General features: G+C 38.3%; 1 protein-coding gene across 6 annotated transcripts in view; it reads right to left on the bottom strand.

Annotated features, from left to right (window-relative positions):
- gapvd1 (GTPase activating protein and VPS9 domains 1) overlaps positions 1-15,067 on the bottom strand; it is a 30,086-nt gene extending 15,019 nt beyond the window's left edge. For 2 of the 6 annotated variants that reach the window (XM_088424712.1, XM_088424714.1), the window contains exons 1-12: positions 14,931-15,067; positions 8,942-9,147; positions 8,537-8,804; positions 7,874-8,446; positions 7,722-7,805; positions 7,480-7,614; positions 6,055-6,247; positions 5,400-5,480; positions 3,014-3,171; positions 2,680-2,809; positions 2,126-2,251; positions 1,612-1,785 (exon numbers count right to left, since the gene is read on the bottom strand). In XM_088424712.1, coding sequence (XP_088280838.1) covers positions 1,612-1,785; positions 2,126-2,251; positions 2,680-2,809; positions 3,014-3,171; positions 5,400-5,480; positions 6,055-6,247; positions 7,480-7,614; positions 7,722-7,805; positions 7,874-8,446; positions 8,537-8,804; positions 8,942-9,126 — 2,107 coding nt within the window. In that variant the 5' untranslated portion in view covers positions 9,127-9,147; positions 14,931-15,067. The remainder of the gene's footprint in view (positions 1-1,611; positions 1,786-2,125; positions 2,252-2,679; positions 2,810-3,013; positions 3,172-5,399; positions 5,481-6,054; positions 6,248-7,479; positions 7,615-7,721; positions 7,806-7,873; positions 8,447-8,536; positions 8,805-8,941; positions 9,148-14,930) is intronic. The other 4 variants (XM_088424713.1, XM_088424715.1, XM_088424716.1 and 1 more) reach the window with 3 other exon arrangements.
- Positions 15,068-16,045: the final 978 nt, after the last annotated feature.

Raw genomic sequence — 16,045 nt, 5'->3', positions numbered from 1 at the left:
GAGCTTGGTAACAGAACCGTTGAGGCAGCGTATGATGGAGATATGAATCCCATTCAAAGAAATAGTGAAAATTTAAATCAATTGAAAGATAGATTCAAGATCTCTAGGACTTTGCAACAATGTAAACAGTGATGTAATACCAAAATTAAAATCAAAAGCTTAAATGAAGCGCTGAAATTACATCCAAAATGTTACTCTATCCCATGACATTCAGGTTTTTTTAAAGTAATGTAAAAAACTACACATTTATTTAGTAGATAACAGTTCTCAGAGATAGCGCTCAGAAAGTGCTTCACACGGTTAAAATAGATCAGCACTATCTAAAGCAATCTAAAACATGTCCTTGTTGAAGGACTGGTCAAAGGTGTCACTGTCCTTGACACGAATAAAGCTTTAAATTTTCATCGATAACTGAATACAAATGAAAAAATCTGTCCTTTAAAACACTGTAAACATGAAATAATTTGGCTGCAGTATTGCTTGGTGACAGAACATCTGTATGCAATCATGATAAAACCCAATCTCAAAAAGTCTACACGATATAAATGAACTGCAGGGCTCGCTCTATCCCCAAATGTGCATTGTTTGGTGCATTAATAAACAAGATTACAGAACCTCCCACTGTCTCAGTTTAGTGAATTTTATATCTAAACAAACAGATAATATTGGTCACGCCACATGTAAGTGCTCTTTAAAATAAAATAAATTATATATATATATATATATATATATATATATATATATATATATATATATATATATATATGTTTTTTTTTCTAAGGATTCCACCTACCCCCACTGATACGGATAATAAGCAGAACGTCACTGTAGATTTTGACATTTGCAATGAAAAACGGGGCTCTGACATTCACACCTGTCCTTCAATTCTTAGAAACTGTAGACAGTTATCTTATTTGATGTAAGACACATTAAAAACATGTTTTTTGAATAAGTGATTTATAAAATGACTCATATTTGATGCATCTAAAAACTTTGATGGCTTTGTCCTGGCGTTGTCTCTTCTGGGATGTAGAATAAGACATACTTATCCTGCTCTGCCCAAGAGTGAGGCCTGGGAGTGCGTGATCTGACAGGAGGACCAGACCCGGAGAAACCTGCCACAGATTCTTCAAAAACCACTATGCTCGCGTTTAGTTGATATGTAAATGAATAGTTGGAAGGCAAGGCTCTAGGCTAGGCCCTTGTCATTGTCTATTTCACAATGCATGTTTTTATCAGCACTTTGGTACTGCTGTGTTTGTTTACGTGACCAGACTGCAGGTGGAAATTTGCTTGTTAAGTCTGAGAATAGATTTACCAGGCTTTCCTTAAGTAATTTATGTAATCTTATTTTGCCATCTTAGATTATGACAACTATTAAATAACTATATGATACAGGAAATTATATTTTTTAACTCCCACAGATGTACAAAGAGTGTTGAAGAAGCCTTCCCTGTTCAGTAATAGAATCATGGTGTTATTTCACAAATTTGCCACAAGGTGATGACATTTTCCTGAACCTAGAAACAAAAAGGTCTCCATACTAAAAAGAATGGACAAGATCTAAAAGCAGAGAGAACTTTGACAATAAGTAACAAACCCACACCATACCTGCTATTTCCTGCAGTCGATCTTCATCCATGTTGGGATCAAAGTCACTACCAAGCACATCTGTGCTCCAGGTTTCGCTGACCGTCTCAGAGATGTCCCGGTCCTCTGTTAGGCCCATCATGTCTCTGATCTCAAACTTGCGCAGTTTATCGTCCAAGTTGTCCTGAGTGGTGGCTGATCAAGATCCGCCAAGTATTATTCACGTTGCACATGCAGCTACATACACATACCACCATTTTGTATTTCCTATTTGTCACAATAGTTGTGCTAGTCTGTAACTTGCCATGTTCGGCATTGTTTTTAACCAATGTTTGAGGTAGTTAAACGTTATTAAAAAAAATCTGTGTGGCACCCTTCTTTGCAAACATAAAATGCTGTAAGGTGGAGAAAAGTGGCTAAGTGGCAAATACAGTATATGTATACTTTTTTGTAATGGCTAAAAGTATCTGATGCCGGTTTAAATCCTGTACACTCCTGTAGTCCAGAAATTAAAAACTTAAAAAAACACACACACCTTGTTCGTGCTCCAAAAGCTGGAGAGCCTCCACACCGTTGCTTCCTGAGGGTCCAGCACCCAGTTCAGAAACAGACTCTCCCTCAAGGTCAAGAGATGACACTGAATTGGAACGATTAGATGGACCTGAGGAACATACAGCACAATGAATAACTTGATGTGGTGTTTGGGGGATTCCTTGACTCTACACTCACCAATATCACACAAAACAACTGTAAATTACTTTCACCAAATAAGATGTTTTTATTTTAATTTATTGACCTGTAAAAATGACCTAAGACCTAAAAGCCCACGATTACAAAAGTTGGTGGAGAAGTGTGCCTTGGGTATTTAAAAACACGGCCAAGTTGCACCAGCTACATTTTTCTGTCCACTTTCAAAATTGAGAGCTATGATGCATAATGTGAGACATTTGTTAGATTATCTATACATGATTTAATGCAGGTCCCGTTAAGATAAAAAACATTATTGTAGATTTTGACAAATATTGGCAGAAATGGGCACTCTCTCAGGGCCTTCCATCTGCTTTATTTCACTTAAGACAGAGAACTAACCCTCAGAGATGCCTTCCAAGTTGTCACTGCACAGTGAGAAGCGCAGTGTTTTGTCTGGTTTACCATGCAGCTTTGTGTCATCTGCATGGCTGTCGCCTTGGGCAGCATCAGTCATTTGCAAGTTCAAAACCTATGGTGGGCGATAAAGTGCAGAGTATCGATTACAAAAAAGGATCTACTCTTAAAAATATATTATTGATGACCCCCATTAAAATCATAAAATGCGGAACAAGATAGCCATACTTGCATTCAGTGAGTGGAAAAAAAATGTCATTTTATTTTATAACAACATCACTTCTACTGCGGTTAAATGCATTCAATCAAGTCACATTACCTCATTTTCTGACATCATTCCAGGGACAGTCTGAGGCCCATTTCCAAACGATATCACAAGAACCTCTTCTGGCATGAGCTCTTGCAACGACTCTTGGGAGCCAGCCTCTGTCTCCCCCTCCTGGGCTATGTTGGTACGGCTGCGGCTCCGAGCAGCTGCTGTTAAGCATTTTGGAAAATGTTAAGATTAATGTCAGCCAATAATGTAATACATTTATATTTAATGTCCACTTCATTTTCTGAGTTAGTGCATCTTAAAAAGTATATCATGTTTTTGACTTGCTGAATGTAGTAGTGCAGCCATTCGTGATTAATAGTTTCAAGGTATTTGAATGACAATAGTCCTCAAAAACGTATGTTCTATATAAAAATCTATACAAAATATGCTCATTGTCCGGGGTAAAATATTTTAAGGATGCATGGGCCTTTATCAAGAGATAAGAGTAACCTGACATGATAATGATAGCACATGCGCATAAATTTGGTTCCACATACATACCAAAGCATAACGTCGAATAAAACGTGCATAAAATCTGGGTCGAGGAATTAAGCACTAGTACAGTGTTGGTTTATTATTCCTGCAATGATTCTATTTAGTCTCTCTTTATTACAAAGCAACAACTTAAACCAAAAATGGCATAAAACTGTCTGATTTCTACTGATGTCTGTTTTCTCCTATGTAAATGATTTTATATAAAAAGATGCATAAGCAAAATAATGGAGTAAATCTGTTGTCTTAAAATGTTATGTTTTTTTAACATATTTGAATAAGAAGACTAAACCAACTGGGAACAGACAACTTAAAGTTAAAAAAAAAAAAAAAAACAATTAACAACAATTACATTTTAATTCTGAGATGAGGGGACTACGAGGAGTAAAGCATACCAATCATGGGCAGATAGGTCAAAGTTTCTGCTTCTTCAAACAGTGACATGAATAAACACCAGTTCTTTGTTTCAGTCTAATTACTTTGAAAGTTCATATTTAACAGAAGTAGAACGCAGCAAAATATAAGGGGAAAATATGCCCACGAATCTTAAACTATTGTCATGCATGGCGTCAAGTGACTTGATACCTCGGCATACCTCACGAGATTTCAGTAAATGTCATAAGACTTAAAAAAGTGAACATCTAAATACAGATTACGGGACATGTACATCGTTTTTAATTTGGCAAGGTTGCGTGTGTGCATTTGTCAAACAAAGGAGAAAACTGTACTGGAATCTTGGTACAACAATAGTCATACTTGCATGTTTTAGTTTAAAATGGATGTGTTCAATAAAAACTTGTGAAAAAGTTTATTGTTGAGCTCACTGAGGGTTTTATTTACATCTTTATATTCAATTACCATGGTAAATGTTTGTTATTGCAACAAATTATGCATTGTGTGTTTTGTTTAAATAAGAAACATTTTTAACAATTTATTTTAATTGTTAAAAATGTTTGCATTATTTTATGCAAATATATAAATCATATTTTAGAGCTGACTGATATTTTTGCTTATCATACTGGTAGGTTATAAGTTATCATATTGTCAGACTGCTATCATGTCTACTTAGAGCAGTTAAATATTTCAAATATAAATTAGTAACATTAGTTTGTCTAAAACCAACTTTTATAAGATTTAAATGTTTTTTTGTTTTTTATGGGAAATTGTGTTGTAAATTTAAATATTTAAAAAATGCCTTTACCCTCAAAGAATCCACCATATTGTTTTGGGATTTAACTTTTAGAGCTGGAAATGAAACTTGCCTTTTAAGGGTATTAGCAGTTCCCTTCGAGAAGTCTAACATTTGGCTCAATGGGATATGTTGGTGTTGAGTGTGCTTTGAAGCCCTACTGTAGGTTTGGTATGTGATTCAAGGGAAGACTTTTCAGAACCATGACTTTGAATATCTGCCACTGAAACTTTTCATCTTGCATACAATACAAATTTTACATATGAATCATTACTTAGCCCACTAAGAAACAATTAAACACATTGGCCTACCTAATGGAGCAAGTTGCTCTGCAATGTAAAGCAAGCAGGGTGAAGACACATGCACAAAAGCCGTGCAAGGAAACTCCAACAGAAAGTTAGGTAAGAACACAAGATGGATAACTTAAAGGGACATTGTGTAAGATTTAGACCATTTTTAATTAAAAAGAAATAACTTCAATGATTTTAAATTTCAAAAACTTTCAAACAAATAACAACAAACAGTACCTTTTAAACATATTTATCATTAAATCATAATACATGGGGGCTGGCACTCCTCCGGAGGCTGCCATGTCTGATCTAGCTACGGACAACGGTAAACGCATTACCTCCTGCTGTCCGTGATGAAAAATGGTCTAAATCTTACACATTGTGCCTTTGAGGCTGATGCAACTGGCAGGTTACCCACCAAATGGGGTTACTAATGGAATATGAGCAGACAGGGAGGTAGTTGTAGGGTCCCAAGATGTTATAGCTGCTAAGTGTTGTCCTGGTCGTTCGTTGGAAGCACAAGAGGGGAGGAAGGACAAGGTAGGGAGTGGGAAAAAGAATACAGAATATAGCTCACACTTCAATTCAGAAGTAGTTTAAATATTAAGACTTTGTGTACTGCAGTCATATTTCAGAAGCAAGTGGTCCATTTCTAATTAAGAAGGCGTTGCGTTATAATCATTTGTCTTGAAAATCCTAATGAAGGTGGTTGAGGCATCTTTTCCACCCATTCCAATTAAAGTTGAGTTCATTTATATTTGGTAATTTAATTGGTTGTCATTTCTGTAATTGAGCCCCAATCCAGACCAAGCTAATTATCTTTATAACAAGCTGGGAAGGAGCTCATTAACTTCCGATAAAAACATGGGCCTCTAACTGGCCATCACTGCCCAGCTTGTTTATATTGTTCCTGATTGCAAACAATATTCTAATTGTTCCTCTAGTTCACATTTAAACACGCAAATGCAAAATGGCCCATACACCTGCACATCAAAGCTTTATAAGTGGTTGCATCATATTCATACTAATAAATTCATTATAAAAGCAGAGGATCAAGTAGATGAGGTCAGTACCTATGGGCAGTCTGTTCTTCTTATTAGCAGGAGTGCTAGCAGGGGATAGCTGGGGGGTGTTGGAAGGGGTAAGTTCCAGACTGCTGCTCTTCCCAGTTTGCGATTGAGGCACATTAGCCAACAGAGTTTCCAGAGCCATGTGCTCCTCCTCTCTAAGGTGGTCTCCAGCCATTACCCTGCGCACAAAATCCACCTATGCAAAAAGAAAATTAAATTATTTGGAGAGGTTTTCTCCATTTTGAACAAGCAACAGAAACAATCAAAAATGTAAATCAATAAAAACATTCATCATGCTTAATAACAATGATCATTGAAAGTAATTCTGAGAATTCCCCAAATTTTGGAGAGATACTTCCCTACAACATTTTCTGTAACGCACAGTCTTGAAGAAAGGTAGTTATATAACTGTTATTTTACGCCTAAGTGTGACCTTGGCTTATTAAGATTAGGCAACGCAGTCAAAGGGAATGAGTGATTTATTTCAGCCATGTTTTTGCTGGGGGCAGGAAATAACCATGAATGTTAAACCTCTTTTTTCTTTCTTTCCTTTATTAGGAATTTCATTGATAGCAGTTTCCAGATTCCTAATTCAGTCTGGCACACCCAGTAAATTACTGACAGAATGGCAGATTTGAGCCAATACAGGAGATGTCTGGTTTACCAGGCAGGGTACAGAGGCATGAGGCTTCAAGATTACAACTATGTGCATTGGAATAGTTTGCACCGCAGTGTCAGAATACATCAACACATTACAATGAAGCATGCTCGGTCACTGTCGTGCTTATTTTATTTTATTTTTTAAATTGTTTTATGTCCAACAAGTGTTGTTCAAAGTTACTGTGTAGGATAAGCATGTTTAAATTTTTGTGGAAAAAAGTTATTTTGTAAGAATGTTTTCTTTTAAGAATCGGTCCAGTGATTAAAAACCATAAAAAAAGATGAACAGAAGCTGGCTAGATTAGAAGAAACATTATTCGCGCATGAGACTGCAAATAATGCTGCCCAGGAATTCTCTAAGCAAAATAAGTTTTCTAATGAGAAACGACAAGTTACTTCTGAGAAACATGTTAAATTAAAAGAAAATGTGTACAGTTATAATCCTATTATGGCCCCTTGGCATAAATGTGTTATGTTTACTTATATACTGGATTTTGAGCAGCATTCTAACACTCGTATTACATATGAGTTGTTTTATGTCACATATAAGCTAATGTACGTATGTGTGTTTCAGTTTCACACTTGCCATTCGATAACGGTCAACTTCACGCCCGATGTTCCAGCTTATTGTGTACAAATGTTCAGCGATGAGTACAAACTTGGGTTATGCTGCGATTTTAGGGATAAAACTCAATCGTAAAACAAAAAGCCCCTCTTACAGTTGAATGACATTGTTTAAGATTTTCTTGTAGCGAGAAAATGTTTTACCAGCGCTATCAGCTGATGATGCGTTACATAAACTGCAGTTCTGCTTAGGCCTTCGAGAAGGTTCATTGAGGACATAGGTGGCGTTTCAACTGCTCTTCCCCCAATCACGACGTCCAGAAAAGCAGCAACACAACTCTGAGAAAATATGTAAAGAACACTTTCTGTAAGAATGCTTTAAAGAAATGATTTTTATTTAAATAAATGTTTGGTTAAAATATTAATGTATATACAAATGTTCTTACTTTATCAAATTTGGATAAACAGCTTTTCCGTCTGGGATCTGCATCATCATCAGCCATAGCAAGTTGTTGTAAAAGCTGGCCAACCTAAAAAACAAAACAAAAAAAATGCAATATGTGGTCTTGTGAAAAATAATACTTCCCATGCTACATACCTGCATCAAGTTGAAGCGAGCCACTTCATTAATAGGGGCATCTGAGATGATACCATACTGTTCCGGGTTAACTACAGCAGGACAGATGAAGCAGGTCAGCAGCAGGTCTGTACACATGGTACGCACCTCCCCCACCTCTAGACCCTCCACACATGACAAAGTCTTGTACATCTGCGAAACAATCCATCGCAGGCTATGGGGAAAGCAGTAGGTGTTCTGCTTCAAATAGCCAATGAATTTGTTGACCAGAGCAACTAACTTGGCTTCATTGGTCTCAACAGCTGCCTGTACTCTTTGCTTGTAGCCCTCAGAGCCCTTCTCTCCAAAGCGCTCCCGCTGGACTGGAGTCAGGCGCTCAGTCACTTTGCCTGGGTCTGTCTCCAGGTGGTCTTCATCTTCCACCAACAATTGCATAATGGGTTCATGTAGAGTGGCAGTAAGGAAGAGTTTGGCTGAGTACAAGCCCTCAGAGAAAAGCTTGAAAAGGATGCTGAAGGCACATGTGCCTCGTCGCAGTAGTCGCCGTGGGTTGTCGCTCTCCTTCAGCTCAAACTCTATGAGGTACCGCAACACCTAGAAGTCAAGAGGGAAGGCAGACAATTCAATTTCAGTTTCGTGTTATGCCTAAGCTGGTAAGTATGCGAGTGGGCATGCAGGCCAGACCTGTAACAAGTAGCTCTCATCTTCCTGCATGATACAGTTGCCGTAAAGGGAGGTGAAGACGGTGTGAATGACCCCCTGAATGTGCTCCTGGTTCAGCCGTTCTCCTGCCACGAGGCACGATGCCACCAGTCTGGGGTTCTCCCTCAACCGGGCCAGGAATTCACCGTAGATGGTCTCATGGAAGCCAAGAGTCTTATAGCCATCAACAAACTGGGTGTCTTCCAGCATTTTGGCACGTTGGCAGCATTCCGCCGGTAAGGCTTCCACGCTTAAAGCCAAGAGACAGACAAGACCACGTCATTTTCCACCATTCCTTCTATCTTAAAAAAATGCACCACATTGAACGTCAATCACTAGTTTGTCATTTTTGTACAAATTAGCGAAGCCTGTTAAGTGTCATCTGACCTGGTGAGAATGAGTCGATCAAGGTTGATACGCTGTTGCTTGGCAATCCAGGCAGCCCGGTATAGCCTCTCAGCTGTCTTGAGGACATCGCTGTTGAGTCTCTGGATCAGCTGCTTCTCGGATGCCACATAAAGCCGCTCCTGCTTCAGGTGGTGGGCCAGAGTGTGAATGTCTGGCTTCACCATTTTCGCTGCCTCTCACAGAAACTGAACAGAGAGGTAACGATATCAGTAAAGCGATTTCAAAAACAATTACAACAAACAAGTTGATTCTTAATGACCACAAACAAAACACGGCTCTCAATGTCCATGCATTTATTTTAATTTTCTCGTTTAAAATAAACAACAAAGACAAAAACATCCATGATAAGGAACGTAAAGCATGGGGAAAAAATATTTGCAACACACCAGAATGAGGCAAGATGCATCTAGACCAAAGTTTTTACTATAGAAGCAAGTTCAAGGATGAGAGCGATGGATACACTGAATGACTCATAATGTCAGCCATGGAAATGTCAGTGTGATGCTAACATCAGGAGTTTCCTCAGCAAAGAACAGTTGCAGACTTTTATTACTGATTATTCAAATATACGGAGGCTAATATCCTACTACATAAAATATGTCGTTGCTTAATATGCAGGGTAGGCCACAAGTTTCCCCACAGAGGAAAATGTATAAAGTACCGGTATAATTTGTTCGTTTCAGAAATTCTAGTTAACATAGGTTTAGGTTTGCATTAAAACACACACACACACACACACACACACACACACACACACACATATGGAAACCACTGGACATAAGAAAGTTGTGGAAGCTTGCTTAGTTCGAAATAGTCACTTATCAGGTACTGGAATGGCAAATTAAAAAATAGGTCAGTGTTCTGACAAATATTACATAAGCACATTGATTTAGAATGATCTCAGATAACTAAGATGTAGGAAATACAAAAAGGGGCAAACCTAATAACTCTGCCACAAAAATAATTTTAAAACATTGTCGAAACATTTTTGACAGTACATGGTTTTTATCTGGAATTATCAATGATGGCATCACAGAACGTTTGAGTAAAATGGAATATGCAGGCCCGATCAGTGACGTCAATGATCGATGAGAAAATTATGACATCACAACTAAAACAGATTTTAAATAAAACGCAAAATACCTGCCAATCAGGTCTGCATAAGGTCTAATCTAAGCACATTTTACACAAGCATCTGAATCACAAAACAGTAGAAGAATATGCTAATTACGCTCCATTTCCAAGCTATAGAAAGCCAAGGCAAACAAATCAAGTCGAAAATCTAGAAAAACCATGAAAATTGAATGATTACTTAGGGAATCTTCTGCACAATAGTCTCTTTGCAGATGGTTAGCAACATAGTAAACACAGTTCGGGCTCTGGAGATTGGAATGAGACAAGACTGCTGGAAACTACCTCATAAATGGAATGGCTGCAAGGCAGAGACTGCTCGCAAGCTAATAGACAACCACAGCATTAGAATTGATGTGCTTGACAAATTACATTGGTTATGCAGATTTAAATGCATTATGTAGAGCCATATATGGAATCCCTTTGGAAGAAGAACGAAGATGACTGATTTCACACACACACACACACACACACACATATACATATACATATATACATATATATATATATATATACATACATACACACACACACACACACAAACACACTGTATACACACATATATAAACGTTGACTCATACTCCTGAAAGACATTTTAAAGTTGACTAAGTAAGCTTAAACAAAAAGTGTAGCCATCTGCCAAGATGGAGAAGCACATTTAACAAACAAAGGTCACACAGAAACTAAACGTAGTGCTAAAATGTGTCATTTTCCGAAATTAACCATTGTAAGGTGGGGAAAAATATCTCTTGCACTGAACCTGGACAAACATGCAATGACCTTAAAATGACTCACCCCTTAAGAACCTTAATCCTATACACTCAAGTGGGGTGACACACATCCCAAAATCAACCAAATTCATACATTTTGCCCATTTAAATTTCTTTGATTCACTTAAAGGGACACTGTGTAGTGTGTAAGATTGAGAGCCTTTTTCCATTACGGACAGCAGGAGGTGCTGCAGGTACTGCATTTACAATTGTCCGTAGCTATAACAAACATGGCCGCCTCCGGATAAAGGCCACCCTCTATGTAATATCATTTAACGACAACTAGACCTATGATTATATTTAAAACATACTGTTGGTCATTAAGAACACATTCATTTGAAAGTGTTTGACATCTACATTCATTGAATGTATTCCTTTTGAATGAAAAACGCTCTAAATCTTACACACTGTCCCTTTAAGTCTCTGAAAAATAATTCTGCGATGTAAACTGTGGTGAGTCTTTTTTTTTGACCCCTTCTCAATCTGCTTGGAAAACATTCTGGGCCAACATTCATAAATGGCAAATATGTTTGGTATTTACGGTTGCAGATCTTTGTGTGAGGTCACAGAGCTCAGAAGGCAGCAACCTAAGTCGCGACGCACAAACAGAGGAGTAACTTGTGTTTTGATAACATGTCTTATCTGTTATTCACAAAAATAAGAATATAATTTTAAACCATAATGTAGTTTACCGGATAAAAGAATGAGTAGCCTAGCTATTTCTGTTTTTGGATGACTGCTCTTTTTCCTCATCATGTGTTGGAAGTAAAAAGTGATTAAGATGTTTAAAATTGGGATATGGGTATCCTGCTTTACATCCTGTACAATTCTTAATGGTTTTAATGTTCTGCCAGGTAACTACTTAAGTAGGATAGTCATAATGAACTTCCACATCAGAACACAAGTAGCAGCACATTGCTCTTATAATCGGATGAAACTGAAAAACAAAGTGGTATTAAGTAACAGGAATTGTTCAAAAGGCCTCATGTGCAAGCTCCAATGCCAACTGCTAGGGGAACTATAAAGCAGAACAGAAAATACACAAGTAACTCATGTTCTAAGCGCTTCATGACAATAGTTCGGGTTGAAGTAGCAAAGTACATAGAAGAAGCGCGAACTTTATTTGACAAATGCTCTAAGAATAATAAAATATGCAAACATCACAGCACCATCTAAATAAGACAACTGCACACAGTAACCAAGGCGACACTCAAACATCAGCTTCCCACTTCCCTTTTGATAATTCCTTAGACTCCTGATAAACCAAATACATTCCGTATGTAGCATCCTTGGCTCATCTCAAGACTGGCTGGAAACTGAACCACTCCACTTTCTGAGCTGAACAAACATTTCTGTACCGCTTTGTGTAGATCGATTAAAGTAGAAGTAAAACATGTTCTTTACAATAGGCTAAACATGGCATTTTGATTTATATTGTGTTAGTGGAATACAAATTAAGCAAATGAATCCATCATTGTTTGATTCGTCTTGGTGGAGAGCCATTTTGCCACTTGTTGACTGAAAATAACATCACTTTTGCAATAGGCTCAGGTAAAACCCAATCACAGCTCATGTTTTCTGAGTTTCATCATGTGATATTTGCAAGCTGAGTTGGCTGATATTCTGTTATTTAGTTTTGTGTCAACAATGGCAAAATGGCCGCACGCTAAAATGGATTCAAAAAAGGGAAAGAGATTCACCAATTCTTCTACTTGATTTAGAGTATATTCCGCAAACTCAAAATACTTTTATTAAAATGTGTGTGTGTGTGTGTGTGTGTGTGTGTGTTGGGGGGGGGGGGGGGGGGGGGGGGCATGTAGAGCATATTGTAACAAAGCTTTTTGATAAGACTTTGCCTTAAAAGCATTAAGAAAAATACGAGTGATTCTTAAGAGGTCAGTGGAGAATCATAAAGCGATTCCTTCAACAGTATAAGCAAATTGTATGAGAATTGTAGCACATTATACAAAGAGGAGTACAATCACAACCTGCTGCATCTCATGAAGCAGCAAAATGGTAGCAGATGGGGTGAGGCAAAGCAATTTCAGCAGGGATGATGCGTGGTTTGTGAGTTGCTGAGTGATGTGCACCATGTAGTCACGGTTGCAAAAAAAAAATGGACCACAGATCTTTCTTGTTCTGTAACGAAAGGATGACAGAGCTATTTTATCCCCATTTCAAACAAGTGGCAAATATTGTACTGTGAAATTATGTAAAGTGCAGCAAAATAATAGAGCTGCACATGAATGTTTGGTCGCGATTGACTAATAATAACACTGTGTATTCCATCTTTCAAACTAATTCAGGTCAGGTGTAACAGGCTCCTTTCAACAAAGATGAACAAGGAAGGAAGAACGGCTGGACAGATGAAACGGGACAATTTCAAAACATTTGCCTTGTTTAGAATTAATGCAAAGTGTTGAAATCCTGCTGAGGCACTATGCAAGTCTGACAATGGTTGATACTGTTCCAAACAACACCTGTAATGTTTTACTAAACTGTATCACAATCTGATGTGACTGGAGAGGTACTCTACCTGGAGCAAGATAATATGTTTACATGCACTTAGCGTACACTGTCAGGCGACAAGAACAATCAATCAATCTTGGGAGCGGGAAGAAAGAAATCAACAGATGTTTTGATTATTACTACACGCCGAGTTATAGTACAGTACTACTGAATGTCACATCCATTGATGTGTGGGAAAATTTGCTCTCCACATTTGACCAGCATTACTGCGTTGCTCATTTGGGAATCATTTGATCTAAGCCCCCCAATTCCAAACCTTAACGATAAGTGTTTTTTTCCTTTAACATGACCCGGCTGAAGCTTGAAGCCCCGATCTACCGTTCTCGGGGCCTACACTCTATCATAGGCCACTGAGCTGGTTTAATAATCCATCCACCCATCCATTTTTCACAGCCGCAGTCGGGTCGCTGGCTTGCTTGTGCATATCCCAGCCATCTTTGACCAGTAAGCGGGGGACACCCTGAACTGATTGCCCGTCAATTGCAGGTGGTTTAATAATGTATTCCCAAAATACATTTCAAAACATAATCTGAGTGCAGAAAAGAAGCTACTCATTATTAAGGTTTGTATTTATTATACACTAGCATAACATGTACACATAATATACATACATAGTATACACCCTCTATGTCTATGTACACTCTAAACCACTATACCAGGAATTTAAATAATAAACTCAATAATAATTAAATAATCATTTTAAAAAAAAAAGAAATTGACTGACAAGGTATCTTCACATTTACACTACAATAAAATTTCAAAAGGATTACGGTAATTATTTCTCCTGAGTGATAAAAGTCTAAATACTTTATAGGGATTTCTTTCACAGTGAAACAGTTCTACACGACAAATGTATGGTTTAATTCAATTAATCACTTCTGCCCCTGCGTTGGCCAAATGTGTGCAATGTCAATGAAATGTTGGGTGGGTGTTTTGGTAAAGCACTCGTGATGTTTTTTTTTCGGGGGGGAGGGGGGTAGTTTTAGGAAAATGTAAATGGATTAGACAGAATACTGTAAAACGCCAATTTCATTCAGTCTTACATGGTGTGTCCAAGTGATTAACGGGAGCAGATGATTTTGGCAGGTTTAAGACAAAAAATGTTTAAATCAGTTGTGCGTAGAATGAATTTACTGCGTAAAAGCGCTGTAGTGGAACAGCTTGAAAGCCGAGCAAGGAAACATAAAATGAATAGTGTCAAAGCATAGTTGAACATTACACCATGTAAAGCAATCATCTTACATTAGGTTATTCACAGACCAGCTTAGGGGTACTTCGACAGAAAACAAAATATAGTAACAGTGTCGCCGCTTAAGATGGTCCCGCGTTGACACCGATTTGGAAGAAGCGCCCTCATACAACATATATTAGCCTGCCAACGCTCACCAAGTTAGGCTGCTAACCTCAGCTAGTCAAGTGCGGAAAGCTAACGATGAGCTAACCTCAGCGGTAGGCTACATTAGCTTAGCTTAGGTTGCAAGCTAAACAGTGACCAATACAAGCTCAAATAAAGATGCAACGTAAATCGGGAAACTCACCAAACTGAACTGGTGTGTGTTGTTGTATTACAATACTAACAAACACGGCGGATCATTAGGTTTGTAAGGCTCGAGAAATTGTTTGTCCGCGCTTGGCCGTCTCTCACTGGGTGCTGCAGGAGCGAACTGGACTGTCATTTGCTGTCATCACGAGGAGAAGCCCGCAGCACGCATGCGCAATCCCTGCTAAAACCAGGGTCCGGCGATCTAAGGGAAAACATGTATTTACCTCTATAGAATTACTTTCCTAAGTCATTTTTCTCACTAAATAATTATGTCAATTAATCAAATCGATAAATGTTCAATACTGCTGCTTAATGTGTCCTTTAAAAGTAATGATTATAAAGTATGTGAATGTATTTATTCTATGACATATAAAATAGTTACCATGAAAAAATTAGGGCGGTTGTCTGGAGCGGTGGTTAGCTCGTCCGCGTCACACCTCGCTCCGGCCTTCCTGTGTGGGGTTTGCATGTTCTCCCCGAGCCTGCATGGGTTCTCTTCAGGCACTCCGACTTCCTCCCACACAACAAAAACACGTATGGCAGGTGTATTGGATATACTGTACTAAATTGTCCCCGGGTGTGATTGGCTGCGTGAATTGTTGTTCGTCTCTGTGTGCTCTGAAATTGCCTGGCAACCAGTTCGGGGTGTCCCCCGCCTACTACCCGAAGTCAGCTGGGATCGGCACCAGCAAGCCTGTGGCCCTTGTGAAGATAAGCAGCTCTATGTAAAAAATGGAGGGATGGATCATGAAAAAAGTGTTGTAACGCTTTGCGCAAATTTCACTTCAAGTTTCAACAATCAACTGTTACAGAAGTGTTTTTCACGTCGCCACTGGATTGGCCTACTTGCTCCTGGAAGACACATTTTTGACTCATCGGCTGGTTACACACTTCCCTGTTTTCCAATTACATCCCGTCTCCACCAAATCATGCCACCTAAACAAAAGCAAGAACTCAAACCAGAGTAAAATTACTTAACATCTACACAGGTAAATGCGCTACTATAGCAACAAAGAGATCTGTTCACAACACTTCTAAATTCTAACAGCAAGAGTTCTTTAAAGCTTTTGTTAAAATGATTCTGGACTCAATACACGATTTGATAACTTA

This window comes from Hippichthys cyanospilos, chromosome 1 (genome assembly GCF_059441005.1).
Source record: "Hippichthys cyanospilos isolate Australia breed blue-spotted pipefish chromosome 1, RoL_Hcya_1.0, whole genome shotgun sequence".
NCBI classification, from domain to species: Eukaryota; Metazoa; Chordata; class Actinopteri; order Syngnathiformes; family Syngnathidae; genus Hippichthys; species Hippichthys cyanospilos.
The sequence above is the reverse complement of the archived record's forward strand: the minus strand, read 5'-3'. Positions and strand labels throughout refer to the sequence as shown.